Source organism: Brachyistius frenatus, unplaced genomic scaffold (genome assembly GCF_029030835.1).
Source record: "Brachyistius frenatus isolate BFR_SWC_R1_liver_20210118 unplaced genomic scaffold, ASM2903083v1 Contig_216, whole genome shotgun sequence".
Taxonomy (NCBI): domain Eukaryota; kingdom Metazoa; phylum Chordata; class Actinopteri; family Embiotocidae; genus Brachyistius; species Brachyistius frenatus.
The window spans coordinates 87,501-108,924 of NW_027210815.1; the positions used below are offsets into that span (position 1 = coordinate 87,501).

Consider the following 21,424-nt stretch of genomic DNA (forward strand, 5'->3'; position numbering starts at 1 on the left):
CCTGAGGTCCAGTCCGGGTGCAGCGTCCCCTCGGCGGAGGGAACAGGAAGCAGGTGAGACAAGGTAGCGCTGGGATTTCCTGTCTCCATCCTGGAAAAGAAAAAGAGGAGAAACCTGAACGTTTGAAGATGTTTGAGCTGGACCGGGTCTCGGCAGGGCCGGATACTGGTTCCTGGTCCTGGTCTGGACCTCTGAGACCGTTGATCGGATCAGAGTTTGTTTCATCATCGACAGGAAGTGATGTCATACCTCATGGTCTACAAGCTGCTTAGTCAGTGATCCCATTCACTCTCACACACACACACACAATCTCTCTCTCACACACTCTCTCTCTCTTTCTCACACGCACACACACTCACGCACGCACACACGCACACACACAACTAACTGGTATTCTGACTAAAGTACTTTGAACTCGCTGCAGTAAGAAGATGCGCGTGTGCGCGGTTACCTGAAGGGGGCGGGGCCTGAACACACCTGGCAGGTCTGGTCCTGTTTGATTGGCAGCTGCAGCAGCTGTTTGTCTCAGAGTGAAGAAAACAAACTCAAACTCCCGCCGCTCCTCCTTGTTGTTGTTATTTACCTTTTGTTTATTTCGTTGTTGACTTGTTGTTTTCTTCTTATTCTGTGGTTTGTGTCTCGTGCCGTCCAGATTTCTCGTGTCTTCTCTTCCTGATCGTTTCCTCCCGCCGGTCACTCTCCCTTCTGCTCAACCGCCCAACAAGACAAAAACAGACGCACCTTCCGGTTTCATTTCAAAATAAGACGGAACTTTACTTAAGAATTCCAACACACCTTCAAAATAAAATTGTTTCCCTCTGATGACAAACTGCTCAAAAATCTTTACTGTGTCACATATGACTTCTTCCTCACTGTATTGATTCTTTATTGGTATATAAATAAATGTGTAAAAGAAGAGGGAAATAAATGTTGAAATAATATAAAATATGATCAATGAAAATACTTCTAATTATTCTTTTATACGTATATCATATTTCCACATTTATTTTATAGATTTTTTTTGTTATGGCTCTCCTGTGACTTTAGTTTGTATATAAATATTTCACATTCAGTCAGATAATAAATTGGTGACTGTATTTTCTGTTTCGGTTGTATTTTCTTCAGTCAGGAGTCTGACGTCATCTGCTGCTTCACTAAGAGCCTGGCAGTGGTTGGACACTGAGCGGGGTTCGGTCTGTTCAGGACGCCCTCTGGTGGTCAAAGTCACGGAGTGCAACAGAAGCAGCTGCAGCCAGCTGTTCGGTGTTGGGTGATGATGATGATGATGATAATTACACTTTGTCTCCACCTGGTGGTAGTATGAATAATGACAGCGTATGAGATAACCCTCCAGATGTTGAATGAATAAGGAAGGAGCTGACGGGTGGTTTCTCTCGGTTCTCGTGTTGTTTCACTTCTTGAGGTTTAGGACTCTTTCAGTCGGTAAAGTTTTGTGGCTGAACTGAAAGTGTTTGGAGCGTCTGAGGCCTGTCGGAGGAACCAGCTGTTCTCAGGATTTTATTTAACTTCTGCTTCAAGGTACTCCACCTCCTCCCTCTTCCCCCTAACCCCACCCATATCTGTCTGTTTCCGCTCTGACATCAGATCAGTCGACAACAACATGTCAAACACAGAAGGAGGTTTCTGCTTTCTGCAAGTGATAGCTGAGACGGAAGCAGTCCAACCAGTCAGACCACACACACACACACACACACACACACACACACACACACACACACACACACACACACACACACACACACACACACACACACACACACACACACACCAACGCAGTCTCGACGTCGGTCACACGGAACATCTTGGAGCAAAAACAGAAACGTGTTGTTTAAAAATTCGGATTATTGACTGAAGTATTGATTCATTGATTATTGATTCCTTGAACTCCTGTCGAGTCTATAAGAAATATTTGATCAGATAACGGTGAGTTTTTAACCATTTAAATGTCTTTAATGTGACTGTAGCTGTCAAATACATGGAGTGCAGTAACCGTTGCTTCCTTTATAATGTATGTATCTATATATAGATATATATATATGTATATGTATATATGTGTATATATGTATATGTGTGTATATATATATATATATATGTATATATATGTATATGTATATATATGTATATATATAATATATATATGTATATATATAATATATATATCTATGTATATGTATATATCTATGTATATATATAATATATATCTATGTATATATATATATATATATATATATATACACACACACACACACACACATATATATATGTGTGTGTGTGTGTGTGTGTGTGTGTGTGTGTGTGTGTCTGATCTCTGGCTGCTGATTAGTCTAACTCTCACTCAACAGGACTCTGATATGGACCAGTGGGAGGACAGAGAGGTTGTGGAGGGCGTCCCTGGACCTGGACCTGGACCTGGATCTGGACCTGGATCCAGCTGTGTGTCTCTGAAGTGTGACCGGTCTATGGCACATCCTCTTGCTTTCAGACAATCTACTGATGGAACGTACGGGTTTAAAACAGAGATTTCATTGCGTTGCTTCTCATGTTGCTTGTTTTCACCAGTTTTTCTCCAACATGCACATTCATCTGAAACTGGTTCTGTTTCAGGATCCAGAAGCAGAATATGGACTTTCCTGAAACCAGCCGTGTGTCCTTCCAGAATGACTCGTCAAAGCAACGTTTGAATGACTTTAAAGGCCGTCGACCGTCAGCTGATGACACGTAAGCTGTGACTGACTGTAAAGTTCCTCTCCAAAAGTTTCCAACCCAACCTGACCTGTTGACCGATATAGTTTTATATGGTCGTCACAGGGCTCCAGACCAACTGTTCAAGCTGGTTGTACTAGTGCACCAGTACATAATAGGTGCAAGCAAACCTTTTCACTCCACCTGTTAGCAGATAATGAAACATGACAAACTTTGTGGTGTCGAACTCCTCGCTGGTTGAGGAACTCCCCGGTGGTTGAGGAACTCCTCGGTGGTTGAGGAACTCCTCGCTGGTTGAGGGACTTTTCGGTGGTTGAAGAACTCTTCGGTGGTGTTGAACTCCCCGGTGGTTGAGGAACTCCTCACTGGTGTTGAACTCCTCGCTGGTTGGGGAACTCCCCGGTGGTTGAGGAACTCTTCGGTTGTATTGAACTCCTTGCTGGTTGTGGAACTCCTCGCTGGTGGAGGAACTCTTTGGTTGTGTTGAACTCCTCACTGGTTGAGGAACTCTTTAGTTGTGTTGAACTCCTCGCTGGTTGAGGAACTCTTCGGTGGTTGAGGAACTCCTTGGTGGTTGAGGAACTCCTCGAGGGTGAGGAACTCTTCGGTTGTGTTGAACTCCTCGCTGGTTGAGGAACTCCTCGAGGGTGAGGAACTCTTCGGTTGTGTTGAACTCCTCGCTGGTTGAGGAACTCCTTGTGGTTGAGGAAGTCTTCGGTGGTTAAGGAACTCCTTGGTGGTTGAGGAACTCCTCGAGGGTGAGGAACTCTTCGGTTGTGTTGAACTCCTCGCTGGTTGAGGAACTCCTCGAGGGTGAGGAACTCTTCGGTTGTGTTGAACTCCTCGCTGGTTGAGGAACTCCTTGTGGTTGAGGAAGTCTTCGGTGGTTAAGGAACTCCTCGGTGATTGAGGAACTCCCCGGTGGTGGTTCAGGAACTCCCCGGTGGTTGAGGAACTCCCCACTGGTTGAGGAACTTTTCGGTTGTGTTGAACTCCTCGCTGGTTGAGGAACTTTTCGGTTGTGTTGAACTCCTTGCTGGTTGAGGAACTCCTCGCTGGTTTTTTTTTAACTCCTTGCTGGTTGAGGAACTCCTCGGTGGTTGAGGAACTCCCCGCTGGTTGAGGAACTCTTCGGTGGTGTTGAACTCCTCGTGGTTGAGGAACTCCTCGTGGTTGAGGAACTCTCTGGTTGTGTTGAACTCCTCGCTGGTTGAGGAACTCTTCAGTGGTTTTTGAACTCATTGGTGGTTGAGGAAATCCTCGAGGGCGAGGAACTCCTCAGTGGTGTTGAACTCCCTGCTGGTTGAGGAACCTTTCGGTTATGTTGAACTCCTTGCTGATTGAGCAACTCTTCGGTGGTGTTGAACTCCTCGCTGGTTGAGGAACTCCTCGAGGGTGAGGAACTCTTCGGTGGTGTTGAACTCCTCGCTGGTTTTTGAACTCTTTGCTGGTTGAGGAACTCCTCGCTGGTTTTTGAACTCCTTGCTGGTTGAGGAACTCCTCGGTGGTTGAGGAACTCCCCGGTGGTGGTTGAGGAACTCCCCGGTGGTTGAGGAACTCCTTGTGGTTGAGGAACTCCCCGCTGGTTGAGGAACTCTTCGGTGGTGTTGAACTCCTCGTGGTTGAGGAACTCCTTGTGGTTGAGGAACTCTCTGGTTGTGTTGAACTCCTCGCTGGTTGAGGAACTCCTCGTGGTTGAGGAACTCTTCAGGGTTTTTTGAACTCATTGGTGGTTGAGGAACTCCTCGAGGGCGAGGAACTCCTCAGTGGTGTTGAACTCCCTGCTGGTTGAGGAACTTTTCGGTTGTGTTGAACTCCTCACTGGTTGAGGAACTCTTCGGTGGTGTTGAACTCCTCGCTGGTTGAGGAACTCCTCGAGGGTGAGGAACTCTTCGGTGGTGTTGAACTCCTCACTGGTTTTTGAACTCCTTGCTGGTTGAGGAACTCTTCGGTGGTGTTGAACTCCTCGCTGGCTGAGGAACTCTTCGGTTGTGTTGAACTCCTCGCTGGTTGAGGAACTCCCCGGTGGTTGAGGAACTCTTCGGTTGTATTGAACTCCTCGCTGGTTGAGGAACTCCTCGCTGGTTGAGGAACTCTTCGGTGGTGTTGAACTCCTCGCTGGTTGAAGAACTCTTCGGTGGTGTTGAACTCCTCACTGGTTGAGGAACTCTTTGGTTGTGTTGAACTCCTCACTGGTTGAGGAACTCTTCGGTGGTTGAGGTTCTCCTTGGTGGTTGAGGAACTCCTCGAGGGTGAGGAACTCTTCGGTTGTGTTGAACTCCTCGTGGTTGAGGAACTCCTTGTGGTTGAGGAACTCTCTGGTTGTGTTGAACTCCTCGCTGGTTGAGGAACTCCTCGTGGTTGAGGAACTCTTCAGGGTTTTTTGAACTCATTGGTGGTTGAGGAACTCCTCGAGGGCGAGGAACTCCTCAGTGGTGTTGAACTCCCTGCTGGTTGAGGAACTTTTCGGTTGTGTTGAACTCCTCGCTGGTTGAGGAACTCTTCGGTGGTGTTGAACTCCTCGCTGGTTGAGGAACTCCTCGAGGGTGAGGAACTCTTCGGTGGTGTTGAACTCCTCACTGGTTTTTGAACTCCTTGCTGGTTGAGGAACTCTTCGGTGGTGTTGAACTCCCCGGTGGTTGAGGAACTCTTCGGTTGTATTGAACTCCTCGCTGGTTGAGGAACTCCTCGCTGGTTGAGGAACTCTTCGGTGGTGTTGAACTCCTCGCTGGTTGAAGAACTCTTCGGTGGTGTTGAACTCCTCACTGGTTGAGGAACTCTTCGGTGGTGTTGAACTCCTCGCTGGTTGAGGAACTCTTCGGTTGTATTGAACCCCTCGCTGGTTGAGGAACTCTTCGGTGGTGTTGAACTCCTCGCTGGTTGAGGAACTCCCCGGTGGTTGAGGAACTCTTCGGTTGTATTGAACTCCTCGCTGGTTGAGGAACTCCTCGCTGGTTGAGGAACTCTTCGGTGGTGTTGAACTCCTCGCTGGTTGAAGAACTCTTCGGTGGTGTTGAACTCCTCACTGGTTGAGGAACTCTTTGGTTGTGTTGAACTCCTCACTGGTTGAGGAACTCTTCGGTGGTTGAGGTTCTCCTTGGTGGTTGAGGAACTCCTCGAGGGTGAGGAACTCTTCGGTTGTGTTGAACTCCTCGCTGGTTGAGGAACTCCTCAGTGGTGTTGAACTCCCCGCTGGTTGAGGAACTCTTCGGTGGTGTTGAACTTCTCGCTTGTTGTTGAACTCCTCGGTGGTTTTAGAACTCCTTGGTGGTTGAGGAACTCCCCAGTAGTTGAGGAACTCCTTGTGGTTGAGGAACTCTTCGGTGGTGTTGAACTCCCCGGTGGTTGAGGAACTCCTCGCTGGTGTTGATCTCCTCGCTGGTTGAGGAACTCCTCGCTGGTTGAGGAACTCTTTGGTGGTGTTGAACTCCCCGGTGGTTGAGGAACTCCTCGCTGGTTGAGGAACTCTTCGGTTGTATTGAGCTCCTTGCTGGTTGAGGAACTCTTCGGTGGTGTTGAACTCCTCGCTGGTTGAGGAACTCTTCGGTGGTGTTGAACTCCCCGGTGGTTGAGGAACTCCTCGCTGGTTGAGGAACTCTTCAGTGGTGTTGAACTTCCCAGTGGTTGAGGAACTCCTCGCTGGTTGAGGAACTCTGCGGTGGTGTTGAACTCCTTGCGATCGCCATGAAACCAGCTGCAGACTGACCTGTAGATGGTCAGTGAGAGACGACCTCTGACCTGAGTTGGTCATAATGTGAGATGATTCTTCATGTTTCCTCCACAGAGTCGACCAACAGAACTCAGACGTTCCCAGCGGTCTGTCGTCCCAGCAGCATCTGACACAACTGAACTCCACATTTATGGTCAGTACGACTCCTACATCTATTAGAGTCCCGGTCTTATCCATGCTGCACCTTGTTACCCAGCAGACGTCCGTCTGTCCGTCCAACATGGATCTGATGTTTGGATCAGTGGTTCCTCAAATACTCTGTTCCAGATGCTGGAGGACAACCTTGTCACGTTTGTGAAGGATGAGCTGAAGATGATACGAAAGGTTCTGAGTCCAGATTACCCAGAAGGCTTAGAGAGAAAGGAGGATGAGGAGGTGTTGGAGGGTGAGGATGAAGAGCAGTGGAAGATTAGCAGAGAGTCATTGCTCAAAATCGCACTGCACTTCTTGAAGAGAATGAAGCAGGAGGACCTGGCTGACCATCTGCAGAGCAGTAAGAGGATTCTTCTGCCCGTTAAACTTGCTTTGGAAACAGCACATTTACTATTTGTATATTTACAAATTTTATATTTACTAGTATTATATTTACGAATGTTATATTTACTAATGCTATATTTACAAATATCATATTTACTAATGTAAAATTTACGAATATCATATTAACCAATATCACATTAACCATTATATTTACTAGTCATATTTATGAATGTTACGTTTGTAAATATTATATTTACAAATATTAAATTAATAAATATTATATTTACTAATGTTATATTTACTAATTTACAATTATCATATTTAATAATATCATATTTACGAATGTTATATTTACTAATGTCACATTTACCAATGCCATGTTTACAAACATCATATTTTCTAATGTTATATTTACTAATGTCACATTCACTAATATCATACTTACTAATATTATATTTACTAATATCGTACTTACTGATGCCATATTTACTAATATCATATTCACTAATATCACATTCACTAATATCACATTCACTTTTTTCCTGAAGATGGCGCCGTGCTCGTGGCAGCCTGTTGCAGCAGCTCCACATGTGTTTTAGTTTTAAGTCTTTTTTCACTTTTTTTCCCTCTCTTCTGAGTTGTTTTTCTTTCACGTTTTGTTAAGCGATAGTCAGACAATGGACCGTAACTTTTTTCCTCTTTTCTGGTGGCTTTTCTGTTACTTCTTTCCCTCTTTGTAACGGAGAGCCACGCACAGTGGACTGGGGGCGTTGTTTACTCTCATGATCAGCTGATCGCGCTGAGTAGACCTCTACTGCTGCTGGCCAGAGTGAAGCCTGAAATCCCGGACGGCCTGCGGAGAAGACGTTGGGGTCGCAGAGCTGGAACTAAACTGAAGGCGAAGAGGAGGAGATTTAAACCATCTGTACCGGAAATTTTAATGGGGAACGTGAGGTCGTTGGCCAATAAGACAGACGAGCTCGGCGCACTGGTAAAGACCCAGAGGGAATACCGGGAGTGCAGCATCATGTGTTTCACCGAGACATGGCTGCACTCACATTTCCCGGACCACAGCGCGACCGTTCCCGGCTTCAGGACCGTTCCCGGCTTCAGGACCGTTCCCAGCTTCAGGACCGTACCCAGCTTCAGGGCCATATCCGGCTTCAGGACCGTTCCCGGCTTCAGGACCATTCCTGGCTTTAGTTCCTGGCTTCAGGACCGTTCCCGGCTTCAGGACCGTACCCGGCTTCAGGACCATTCCCGGCTTCAGGACCGTTCCCGGCTTTAGTTCCTGGCTTCAGGACCGTACCCGGCTTCAGGACCGTTCCCGGGTACATGACCGTTCCCGGCTTCAGGACCGTTCCCGGCTTTAGTTCCTGGCTTCAGGACCGTTCCTGGCTTTAGGACCGTACCCGGCTTCAGGACCGTTCCCGGCTTCAGGACCGTACCCGGCTTCAGGACTGTTCCCAGCTTCAGGACCGTTCCCGGCTTCAGGACTGTTCGGGCAGATAGAGACGTTGTGCAGAGCGGTAAGAAGAAAGGTGGAGGGATTGCAGTCTATGTGAACGAGAGGTGGTGTTATCCCAACCATGTATGTGTGAAGGAACGTTTCTGTAGCCCGGACATTGAACTTCTAACCGTGGGGATGCGTCCATATTATTTGCCGAGGGAGTTCTCATCTGCCATTGTTATCGCTGTGTACGTTCCTCCATCAGCTGACGTAGAGGCAGCAGCAGACACCATCTACTCCACTGTGTCTAAACTGCAATCTCAGCATCCCGGTGCATTTTTGGCAGTTTCTGGAGACTTTAACCAGTTTGGATAAAGCGCTGCCAACTTTGCACCAGTATGTGAACTGTCCCACCCGGAACAATAAAACTCTGGATCTCCTGTATGCTAATGCCATGGATGCATACAGTGCTACTGCCCTTCCCCCCCTTGATAGGTCGGCTCACAACCTGGTCCTGCTGACACCAAAGTATGTTCCTCTGGTGCAGAGGCAGCCTGTAACCACCAGGACTGTGAGGAGGTGGACACAGGAGGCTAAAGACGCCCTGCAGGACTGCTTTCAGTCCACGGACTGGAATGTGCTGTGTGGACCACATGGGGAGGACATCAACAGCATGACGGACTGTATCACAGAATACATCAGATTCTGTGAACACACCACCATACCATCCAGGACTGTACACTGCTTCCCCAACAACAAGCCATGGATCACCAGTGACCTGAAGGTTCTTCTTAATCAGAAGAAAGCAGCCTTCAGGTCTGGGGACAGGGAGGAGCTCAGGAGAGTGCAGCGCCACCTGAAGGAGAAGCTCAGGGAGTGCAAGGACTCCTACAGGAGGAAGCTGGAGGCCAAACTCCAGCAGAACAACATACCGACCGGTATGAAGGAGATTAATGGCTTCAAGGTTGGAGGTAGACAACCAGGGGGAACCTGGAGAGGAACAACCAGGGGGAACCTGGAGAGGGCCAATCAGCTAAACTGTTTCTTCAACAGATTTAGTTCACTGCCCTCCTCTGTCTCCTCCACACACCACACCTCCCAAACACCTCTGCTGCCTTCCCCCCCTCTATCCCCCCTGGTGAGCTGCATGGACACAGAGTCCTCAACTCCAAAGGGCTCATCCACCATCGATGCCATGGCCCACCTCAGACCGCTGTTGAAATCTTCTCTGGACCCTCTGCAATTTGCGTACCAGCCTCATGTGGGAGTGGACGATGCCATCATCTACCTGCTGCAACGAGCTCAGTCTCACCTGGATGGAACCGGTGACTCTGTGAGAATCACTTTCTTTGATTTCTCCAGTGCATTCAACACCATCCAACCACTGCTGCTGAGTGAGAAGCTGCGGGTGGTGGTGGTGGGGGGGGGGGTGGGTGGTGGGGGTGGACACGTCCACCGTCTCCTGGATCACTGACTACCTGACAGGCAGACCACAGTTTGTCCGTCTGCGCAGTGTTCTGTCTGATACGGTGGTCAGTGGTACTGGAGCTCCTCAGGGAACTGTTCTGTCTCCTTCCTGTTCATCTTCTACACCACTGACTTCCAGAACAACTCAGAGTCAAGACATCTGCAGAAGTTCTCTGATGACTCTGCAGTGGACGGTGTATAAGGGATGGACGGGAGGAGGAGTCAGTGGACGGTGTATAAGGGATGGACGGGAGGAGGAGTCAGTGGTCGGTGTATAAGGGATGGACGGGAGGAGGAGTCAGTGGTTGGGTGTATAAGGGATGGATGGGAGGAGGAGTCAGTGGTTGGGTGTATAAGGGATGGATGGGAGGAGGAGTCAGTGGTTGGGTGTATAAGGGATGGACGGGAGGAGGAGTCAGTGGACGGTGTATAAGGGATGGATGGGAGGAGGAGTCAGTGGTTGGGTGTATAAGGGATGGATGGGAGGAGGAGTCAGTGGTTGGGTGTATAAGGGATGGACGGGAGGAGGAGTCAGTGGACGGTGTATAAGGGATGGACGGGAGGAGGAGTCAGTGGTCGGGTGTATAAGGGATGGACGGGAGGAGGAGTCAGTAGTTGGTGTATAAGGGATGGACGGGAGGAGGAGTCAGTGGTCGGTGTATAAGGGATGGACGGGAGGAGGAGTCAGTGGTCGGTGTATAAGGGATGGATGGGAGGAGGAGTACAGGGCAGTAGAGGAGGACTTTGTGGAGTGGGCTGGTAGAAATCACCTCCTTCTGAACGTGGCCAAGACCAGAGAGATGGTGGTCGACTTCAGGAGGAAGACGACGGCTCCACAACCGCTGAGAGTTCTGGGAGAGGAGGTGGACATGGTGGAGGAGTACAAGTACCTGGTGTCTCCATGACAACAGACTGAACTGGAAGACCAACATCAACGCTGTCTACAAGAAGGGGATGAGTCGACTCTTTATCTTGAGGAAACTTTGATCCTTCAATGTGTGCAGTGAGATGTTGGAGAGGCGAAGCTGGCAGGACCGCTGGACAGACAGCTGGTAGGACAGCTGACAGGACAGCTGGTAGGACAGCTGGCGGGACAGCTCGCAGGAGCGTTGGCTGGTAGCGCTGGCTGATAGCGCTGGCTGGTAGCACTGGCTGGTAGTGCTGGCTTGCTGTTAGCAAGAACAGGTATTCCTCCCGAGTCGGGAGGGCAACTCAACCGACTCTCACCGGGGGGGCGAAGCTGGCAGGACCGCTGGTAGGACAGCTGGCAGGAGCATTGTCCGGTAGCGCTGACTGATAGCGCTGGCTGTTAGCATGGACTGTTAGCACTGAGCGCTGACTGGTAGCACTGAACAGGTACCGGTACTGGAGCTGGAGCAGGAACTGGAACAGGACCGGGGACGGACAGACGGATGGACGGACAGACGGACGGACGAACGGACGGACAGACGGACGAACGGTCAGACTCACTGGCGACAGATGGTGGGAGACTGGCAGTAACAGGCAGCATCTGGTCGAAACTAGACAGAACCTGACAGTAACTTGCAGTAACTAGCAGGAACTCTCAGTATGGACCGACACCCGATGACTGCAGGGGCAGGGCAGATGTAGTCTGGTGAGGTGATCAGTGGAATCAGCCACCTGCAGGACATGGTCCAACCCTACATCCCAGCCCCTCCCTCCACTCTGCTTCTACCAATCAGCTTGTTGCTCCTCACTGAGCTAAATACTCTACAAAATCACGACTGTTTGCTGTCCTGGCTCCTAAATGGTAGAATGAGCTCCCCACCGACATCAGGACAGCAGAAACTCTGAACATCTTCCACCACAAAATAAAAACACACCTCTTCAGACTTTACCTTGAATAGTAGAACTTTAGTATCTTAAAATAGAACTTACTGATAGAACTTTGTAGTTTGGCTTTCTGGAAGAAATTATATTTTCTTGATTCTTGTTGTTCTGGTTTGAACCCTCATGGTTGAAATGAACTTATTGTAAGTCGCTTTGGATAAAAGCGTCAGATAAATGAAATGTAATGTAATGTGATGTGATTGGGGAGAGTGGTGGCAGTTGCTGAGACCGGTGAGGGGTGTGGCCATGGGAGGTGACAGGAGGCGGGGAGAGGAGGACACAGAACACATGTGGACACAATAACAACCAGACCGGGGAAAGACAGAAAACATGAGAAGAGGTGATTGGGGACAAAACAGAGGAGCAAACAGGAATCCTGACATCATCACCGAACAATAATACCGTTGGTTGTATGTTTGCTGCTTAAATCTTTGCACTATTGTTTAGTTAGTTTAATATTATTCTATTTTATTGTATATATTGTGCATTTTCATATTTAATATTTTTTACTCTGTTATTTGTATTTCTTTACCTGTCTATAATGCTGCTGTTGCAAAATATTTTTCCCCTTGTGGGATTAATAAAGTAACTATCTATCTATCTATCTATCTATCTATCTATCTATCTATCTATCTATCTATCTATCTATCTATCTATCTATCTATCTATCTATCTATCTATCTATCTATCTATCTATCTATCTATCTATCTAATGTTGTATTTACCTTAGTAGAAAGAAATGTTGGAATATTTACTGTGTAATTTATTTACTGATCTTATTGAATGTGTGTTCATTCAGAAAGTCACGCTGCAGTTTGTCGATGTAAACTCAAGTCTGATCTGAAGAAGAAGTTCCAGTTTGTGTTTGAGGGGATTTCTAAAGCAGGAAAACGAACTCGTCTGAACGAGATGTACACCGAGCTGAACATCACCGAGGGAGCGACGGCAGAGGTCAACAAAGGACACGAGATCAGACAGATTAAAACAACATCCAGGAAACCAGACAGACCAGAAACAACCATCAGACAAGAAGACATCTTCAAAGACTCACCTGGAAGAGATGAACCAATCAGAACAGTGCTGACGAAGGGAGTGGCTGGCATCGGGAAGACAATGTTGACACAGAAGTTCACTCTGGACTGGGCTGAAGATAAAACCAACCGGGACATCCAGTTTATGTTTCCGTTCACGTTCAGAGAGCTGAATGTGCTGAAAGACAGAAAGTTCAGTTTGGTGGAACTGGTTCATTTCTTCTTCACTGAAACCGAAGCAGCAGGAATCTGCATCTTTGAACACTTCCAGGTTGTGTTCATCTTTGACGGTCTGGATGAGTGTCGACTTCCTCTGGACTTCCACAACAATGAGATCCTGACTGATGTTACAGAGTCCACCTCAGTGGATGTGCTGCTGACCAACCTCATCAGGGGGAACCTGCTTCCCTCCGCTCGCCTCTGGATAACCACACGACCTGCAGCGGCCAATCAGATCCCTGCCGAGTGTGTCAGCATGGTGACAGAGATCAGAGGTTTCACTGACCGGCAGAAGGAGGAGTACTTCAGGAGGAGGTTCAGAGATAAGAAGCAGGCCAGCAGCATCATCTCCCACATCAAGACATCCAGAAGCCTCCACATCATGTGCCACATCCCGGTCTTCTGCTGGATCACTGCTACGGTTCTGGAGGACGTGTTGAAGAGCACAGACGGAGGAGAGATGCCCAAGACCCTGACGGAGATGTTCATCCACTTCCTGGTGGTTCAGGCCAAAGTGAAGCAGGTCAAATATGACGGAGGAGCTGAGACAGATCCACACTGGAGTCCAGACAGCTGGAAGATGATCGAGTCTCTGGGAAAACTGGCATTCGAGCAGCTGCAGAAAGGAAACCTGATCTTCTATGAATCCAACCTGACAGAGTGTGGCATCAATATCAGAGCAGCCTCAGTGTACTCAGGAGTGCTCACCCAGAGCTTTAAAGAGGAGAGCGGGCTGTACCAGGACAAGGTATTCTGCTTCGTCCATCTGAGCGTTCAGGAGTTTCTGGCTGCTCTTCACGTCCATCTGACCTTCATCAACTCTGATGTCAACCTGCTGGAAAAGGAACAAGCGATAATGAGATGGTCCAAATTATTTAAAGACAAACGACATCTAAAGCATCTTCACCAGAGGGCTGTGGACGAAGCTTTGAAGAGTCCAAATGGACACCTGGACCTGTTCCTCCGCTTCCTCCTGGGTCTGTCCCTGGAGACCAATCAGACTCTCCTACGAGGCCTGCTGACACAGACAGGAAGTAGTTCACAGACCAATCAGGAAACAGTCCAGTACATAAAGGAGAAGATCAGTGAGAATCTGTCTGCAGAGAGAAGCATCAATCTGTTCCACTGTCTGGATGAAGTGAAAGATCGTTCTCTGGTGACGGAGATCCAACAGTCCCTGAGATCAGGACGTCTCTCCACAGATAAATTGTCTCCTGCTCAGTGGTCAGCTCTAGTCTTCAGAAGAACATCTGGATGTGTTCGACCTGAAGAAATACTCTGCTTCAGAGGAGGCTCTCCTGAGGCTGCTGCCAGTGGTCAAAGCCTCCAACAAAGCTCTGTATGTACAGACACTTAATGTTCTTAAGAAACATTTTTATCTTTCAAATAGGAAAGAAAAATAAATGCTGTGCTTTTCCATTTTGTCTCTCCAGGCTGAGTTTCTGTTGCCTCTCAGAGCGAAGTGTTGAAGCTCTGTCCTCTGTCCTCCGCTGCCCGTCCTCCCATCTAAAGGATCTGGACCTGAGCAACAACCACCTGCAGGAATCAGGAGTGAAGCTGCTGTCTGCTGGACTGGAGAGTTTGAACTGTCGACTGGAGACTCTCAGGTCAGATGAGTTCAGTCAGGTTTTAGTCAGCGGAAAACGAAATAAAGATTTCTGTGCCAAATTCAGGTTTTCAACAGAAGTACTTGTATTGGAACAACTGTCTCTAAGGTTGGAACAACTGAACACATTATTGTTAAAACTGTCAATACGATGGGCCATCGAAAAGTTCAGGGACTGTTCCTGTTGCGCGTGAATGTACGGCAGCGTCGTGATGCAGCAGGAAGCAACAACCTGGATCAACATCATCACATTATCGTGACTACGGGTACGTTACTGCGACCACTGGTACGTTACTGTGACTACGGGTACATTACTGCGACCACTGGTATGTTACCGTGACCATGGGTATGTTACTGCGACCACTGCTATGTTACTGTGACTACGGGTACGTTACTGTGACCACTGGTACGTTACCATGACTACGGGTACGTTACTGCGACCACTGGTACATTACTGTGACTACGGGTACGTTACTGCGACCACTGGTACGAGACATCTGTGATGTCACACGTGGACCTGAAACTGGAGCAGAGAAACATCCGATTTTGGGTCAAACTCTGGAAATCGTCAACAGAGACCCTTAAAATTCTTCACTGTGTGGTTGGATCTTGTTTCCATGACGCCCGGTCACAGTGGGGTGAGAAATGTGCTCCTTTTCGTTGCTCACAGCGGTGTGTTGTCGTGTTGGAGGACCCTGTTGCCATGGCGTCACAGTTCAGGTGGTTTCTGTTCTATGGGTTTTCAAAGACACCGTAATGGACAGGAAACTAAGACAAAGAGAGAAGAACAGCATGCAGACTAAATACAGCAGGGAGAGAAAGACAATGAGGGACAGGTGAAACTAATCAGGGGGTGGGGCCAATAGTCATACAAAGGACAGGAAGTTAAACAAGTCTGTAGCAAGGTTGGTGCTACCGGGGTCTCTCCTGGACACAGATGACACGCTCAGTCGTACGTTAAGGTGTAAAATGCCTTTATTTGCCCGGTCCATACACCAATGTCCTTGTGCAACCGCTCCTCTTTTCCTCCTTCTCCCTGCTCCCTTTACAGGGGGGAGCTCATCAGTTTGTATTCGGCTCAGCTGTGCTCATTACACCTGCCCGGCACCGTTCCCTGAACCACTCCTCCCACTCTCTACCCCTGAAGCTGAGCTAACCACACCCCGCCACCACAAAGTCATTTCAAAATCAAACAGGAAGCAGTAAACCCAGACGGACCTGAAGACTAGAAAGCGGGACGATCACGCAAAAACAAGTGTGTCTGAATATTTTGGTTGCTCATCATATCGATGTGACTTTGTCTCGCCTCAAACTGCCAAATCTCCAAAAATCGGTCAAGTTTTATGGACATTGTTTTGTGCATTACTTCTAAATATTTCTTCAAATTCCATCATGTAGAAAGCTGCATGTTTTTAAGCTTCTGACGTTATCTCAGACATGATTTCTGCCTTACACCGACAATCTAGTTCATTTCTTTGATAATCATGTGGTTTAATTGTGAGAGTTCACTAAAGACCAGGCCTCCAGATCGAGTGTTGTTTTCTTTGAACACAAGAGTTATGTCTTTTTGTTTGTTTTTCATTTATTCAGGCTAAGTGGCTGTTTTCTCTCAGAGAGAAGCTGTGTAGTTCTGTCCTCTGTCTTCCGCTGCCCGTCCTCCCGTCTGAAGGATCTGGACCTGAGCAACAACCACCTGCAGGACTCAGGAGTGAAGCTGCTGTCTGCTGGACTGGAGAGTTCGAACTGCCGACTGGAGACTCTGAGGTCAGACTGGAGCACATTTGGGGAATGGAAAGCAAATCCCAACTTTCCAGCAAAACTCTGAAATACTTTATTGAAACTACAGTACTGTTGTTATTGCTAATTATATTAGCATGACTTTGTCTTTCATTCTTATCAATTTAATATTTTTTGAAACTGTCAGTTCAAAAAGCCTCTCGTGTCTTTTAATTCCAATTTCACATGAAATTCAACTTGCATAGTGTGACGAGCTACGCAATGAATCGCCCCCTTGATCTGGGTGAAGGGTTAGTGAGGCTGGGATCTGTGTTTTTGGGGTCTTGGTCCCTGGTGCACTCTCCCAAAACAAACTGGTCCCACAGGAGAGGCCAGACTGAGACTGATTCGGATGGAAGGTGATCTTCAAGGCTGCGTTACTCCCTTGGATCTTGGAAATTTGGGGCACCGTCCTGAGCAAGATCACGGAGGGGAGCTCTCCTGCAAGCGTTTGGTGGCTGGGCCTTTGCCCATGTGGCCCGGTTCAGAGGACATGGGACCACCACCTGCAAGGACAAGCATTAAGTTGGGATGCGTTTCCAGAGGGTGTTGGCCTCCACCAGGGTCATCCGTCATCACCAACCACCAGAACTATAGGTGAAGCCCTTTCCAGGCCCGACACTCTGACCCGCTATTTGGTGCATCAGCATCGAGACTTGCAGGTGCATGGAGGCGACCTGTTCATTCTTCGGTGTTCAGCCGGGGGCTCGTTAGTTTCTCCACCTCTGCCCGGTACCTCTCAACCTGGACAACTCCAGAAGAGGACAAAGTCCAGCCCATCTCTAGAAGCTCGGGGCCAGAACCAGTGCTGTGTGTGGAGGTGAGTACAACTATATCTAGCTGACGCTCCAACTCCCGCACCAGTTTTGGCTATTTCCCCACCAGCGATACGACATTTCATGTCTTTGCTGCTGGAGTTTGGCTCCGGCCCGGTCTGCCACCCGGCCGGTGGTGCAGCCCACCAACGGTTCTTCCTTTGGATGGTGGGTCTACAGGGTGGCAGCTTTGTGTTATTTCTTTGGGCTGAGTCTGACCATGGGCAAAGGCCCGGCTGCCACACGCTCACCTGCAAACTCCCCTCCCGGATCCAACTGTCTCGGTCTCTCTAGTCCGGGGGAGGTGGCCTCAGGGCTGCTTATCGTTTCAGGTATTTTGAGCTGCTCACAGAACTGATATTTGTGTCCAGAAAAAATAACAGGCCAGTTTCCTTTTTCATCCACCAGCTACTTTGGCTGGCAGAGTCCATCCAAATACACCATTACCACTCCTGGTAGGTCTGCCCTCTGCACAGGGTTGTTCACAGGTGGTGAGGGAAAGGGAACAGGGACGAGTTGAGGAGGTTTGTTCCAGTAATGACGACCTCATCTTTGTCTTTGTGTTCTTTGTTGTCTTCAGACTGAGTGTATGTTGCCTGTCAGAGAGAAGCTGTGCAGCTCTGTCCTCCGTCCTCCGCTGCCCGTCCTCCCGTCTGACACATCTGGACCTGAGCAACAACAACCTGCAGGACTCAGGAGTGAAGCTGCTGTCTGCTGGACTGGAGAGTTCGAACTGTCGACTGGAGACTCTCAGGTCAGGATTCATTTAACGATTACTGAAGTGAACACACGATGTTCCCGGTCCTGCAGCAGCCTCAGATCATGTGACGTGTGTTGTTTTGTGTGTCTGCAGGCTGTCAGGTTGTCTGATCTCGGAGGAAGGTTGTGCGTCTCTGGCCTCGGCGCTGAGCTCCAACCCGTCCAGTCTGAGAGAGCTGGACCTGTGCTACAACCATCCAGGAGACGCAGCGGTGAAGGTGCTGTCTGCTGGTCTGGAGGATCCTTGCTGCCGACTAGAGACTCTCAGGTGTGGAGAGGCGAGAATAAGAAGTGAAAATAATGAGTGGCCGTGAGCCAAAAACTGGAAGTTTCCTGTTGTTGTTCCTGAACGCAGCACGGTGATGCCCACAGAGGATCAACGACCTTCATGAGGACGTATTCAGAGCGTTAACGTGACCCCTGGTACGTGAACATTAGTGATGTCATCATGGACCTGAAACTGGAGCAGAGAAACATCAGATTTTAGGGAACAGAAAGTGTTCCTGAGCCCATGCAGTCATTTCCATTGATTGTGCTCCGTGTGCGTCACCGTGCTGCGTTCAGGAACACTTCGACCCAACTGATCGACCCTCGTACCAGCGTATTCGTAGAGAGTCTGTGAAGTGTGTGGATGAGAGTGATGTCATGTCCTTGTCTGATTGAGACTGTGCTGCTACCACCACCTTTCAGGGCGGAGCCTGGTGGGGTCCAATGGTTGAGTCCTGGTCTGAGGAAGTGTAAGTTTCATGAAAATAAAGCGCACACGTTGAACCATCACTGATTCAGATCGATGATGTCATCAGATGAACAGCTGACGGATGTTGTGTTTTATTATTTTATTTATTGTCAGATTTCCGGGAACTGACGCCGGACGCCGACACGGTGAACAGAAACCTCCGGCTGTCCCACAGCAACAGGAAGGTGACGACGTGTGAGGAGGAGGATCGATCGTACCCGGACCACCCCGATCGCTTTGATCGGGACCGCCAGCTGCTGTGTGGACCCGCTCTGACCGGGCTCTGTTACTGGGAGGTGGAGTGGAGGGGCGGAGTCCACGTGTCAGTCAGCTACCGACCAATCAGACGGAGAGCAGAAAGCAACGACTGCTGGTTCGGAGGGAACGATCAGTCCTGGAGCCTCTACTGCTGCGAGGGAGGATTCTCTGTGTGGCACGACAAGAGAGGAACCTCCATCCCCTCCTCCTCCTCCTCCTCAATCTCCTCCTCTTCCTCCTCCCCTTCCTCCTCCTCCTCAATCTCTTCCGCCATCCCCTCCTCCTCCTCTTCCTCCTCTAGCAGAGTAGGAGTATATGTGGACTGTCCTGCCGGTTCTCTTTCTTTCTACCGGGTCTCTTCGGACTCTTTGATCCACCTGCACACCTTCAGAACCTCCTTCTCTGAACTGGTGTATCCGGGTTTCGGGTTCTGTTCCTGGTCCGTCTTATCACCTGCTTCCTCAGTGTACCTGTGCTGTCCGTCTGAGACTTGATCTCCATCCATCCCTCGCTGTCGCGCTGGTCCTCCTCGACTGGAGGTTGTGAAGCTGTAACATTGTTGTTCATTCTGAAATCTTTGAATTGTGGAGATTTCTGGAATTTTCATGAATGACTGTTTCTTTTTTTATTCCTATTATCTTCATAATTTGTGTTATTATAATTATTATCATTATATTATAGTCATTACGTAACCCTGGTTAGGTTTAAAGATCAGTAACAATAACAAATCACAAAATTACACCAAAAATAACAAACTAGAATAATAAAATGAATAAAGTCAGACAGCAGATGGATCGATGAGCATTCGTGTTTTTGTTCGTCCGACCAAGAACCTACAGATGGGTCACATGTTCAGGACTGGTTCCGTCCACACACAGGGAACATCAGACACAGATAAAATAACCGCTGGTTCAAATCTCAGTCGATCATCTCTGATTACATTACATTTATTGTACAACAACTGATGGACAACAGAATATTCTTTATGATCAAATTCAGTCCTGAATTCATTAAAATACTCTTAACTTTAAAGTTATTGGTCTTCACAACCAGAAATGTCTTTGATTTACAGTTTAAGGCGACATTCACCAACCATAAAATATATTTTCCACACAGAGAAGTCATTTTAGCAGTGAAACTCCAAAAGTTATTAAAACTAATAAAATAAACAAATAAACTAAATATGTTTTCTCCTCTATAGAAGTAGATGTGTTCATAATAAAAGCACGTGACCTTTAACGCTCACATCCGTCGGTCACGAGCACAGAACCGCAGTTTTGCCACGTTTCCCTCACACCACATGCTAACACTATTAGCATCCGTCTATGGCATATAACATTGTATACGTTAGCCTAGATGCTAGCAGACTTATCTCGACATATTATGGAGACCCACCTACTGGCCAGGTTGCGCCACAACAGATCATCCCATTGGCCCATCATGGTGTCAATCAAACAAGAGCGCTTTAAGGTAGGTAGGTAGGTAGGTATATACTTTATTAATCCCCGAGGGGAAATTTTTTCGCCACAACAGCATACATACAGGAGCAATAATAGAAACAATAGAATAAAAATAATAATAGAATAGAATAATAGAATAGAAAAGCAATAAAATAAAAAATATAAATATAAAATATAAAATGCACAGTACATACAGTATATATACAGTACATTAAATATCTATATATATTATATACAACAAACCAATAAACACAGTCAACATATATATATATATATATATATATATATACATACGGTACAGTATATATCTATATATATAATATACATATAATATACAGCAAGAAACCAAGAAACACAGTCAACAGTGTTTTTGTACTGTGATGGATTTTGCCAGAGGTGAGTTATTGTACAGTCTTATTGCAGTGGACAGGAATGATCTCCTGTATCTGTCCTTGTGACAGCGGAGCTGGAGGAATCTTTTAGAGAAAGTGCTCCTCTGTCCCTGCAGCAGGTGGTTGAGAGGGTGGACAGGATTATCCAAGATGGACAATAGTTTGATCAGCGTCCTCCTCTCCACCACCTTTTCCAGACTATCTAGTTTGTAGCCGATGATGGAGCCGGCCTTCTTAACCAGTTTGTTAAGTCTGTTGGTGTCTCCGGCTCCAATGCTGCTCCCCCAGCAGACCACAGCGAAGTACAAAGCACTGGCCACAACAGATGGTAAAACATCTCCAACATCTGGCTGCACACATTGAAGGATCGAAGTTTCCTCAGAAAAAAGAGTCGACTCATCACCTTCTTGTAGACAGCATTGATGTTGGTCTTCCATTTCAGTCTGTTGTCGATGGACACACCCAGGTACTTGTACTCCTCCACCATGTCCACCTCCTCTCCCAGAACTCTCAGCGGTTGTGGAGCCGTCGTCTTCCTCCTGAAGTCGACCACCATCTCTCTGGTCTTGGCCACGTTCAGGAGCAGGTGATTCCTTCCCGCCCACTCCACAAAGTCCTCCACTACTGCCCTGTACTCATCCTCCCGTCCGTCCCTTATACATCCGACCACTGC

At 47.9% G+C, this 21,424-nt stretch overlaps 2 protein-coding genes across 4 annotated transcripts in view; one reads left to right on the forward strand and one right to left on the reverse strand.

The window, feature by feature from the left end:
- Positions 1-709, reverse strand: part of tbc1d2 (TBC1 domain family, member 2) — an 11,024-nt gene extending 10,315 nt beyond the window's left edge. For all 3 annotated transcript variants that reach the window (XM_069719542.1, XM_069719543.1, XM_069719541.1), the window contains exons 1-2: positions 584-709; positions 1-90 (exon numbers count right to left, since the gene is read on the reverse strand). The exon at positions 1-90 is cut by the window's left edge. In XM_069719542.1, the coding sequence (XP_069575643.1) occupies positions 1-89 (89 nt within the window). In that variant the 5' untranslated portion in view covers position 90; positions 584-709. The remainder of the gene's footprint in view (positions 91-583) is intronic.
- Positions 710-1,857: 1,148 nt separating this feature from the next.
- LOC138633340 (protein NLRC3-like) lies at positions 1,858-19,687 on the forward strand. The gene is given in 13 exon segments (XM_069719510.1): positions 1,858-1,944; positions 2,364-2,521; positions 2,626-2,739; positions 6,509-6,587; positions 6,722-6,947; positions 12,499-14,188; positions 14,190-14,288; positions 14,383-14,556; positions 16,146-16,319; positions 17,727-17,900; positions 18,000-18,173; positions 18,596-18,642; positions 18,756-19,687. Coding segments are annotated over 12 exon segments (3,738 nt in total). The 5' UTR covers positions 1,858-1,944; positions 2,364-2,372; the 3' UTR covers positions 19,394-19,687.
- The last annotated feature ends 1,737 nt before the right edge of the window (positions 19,688-21,424 follow it).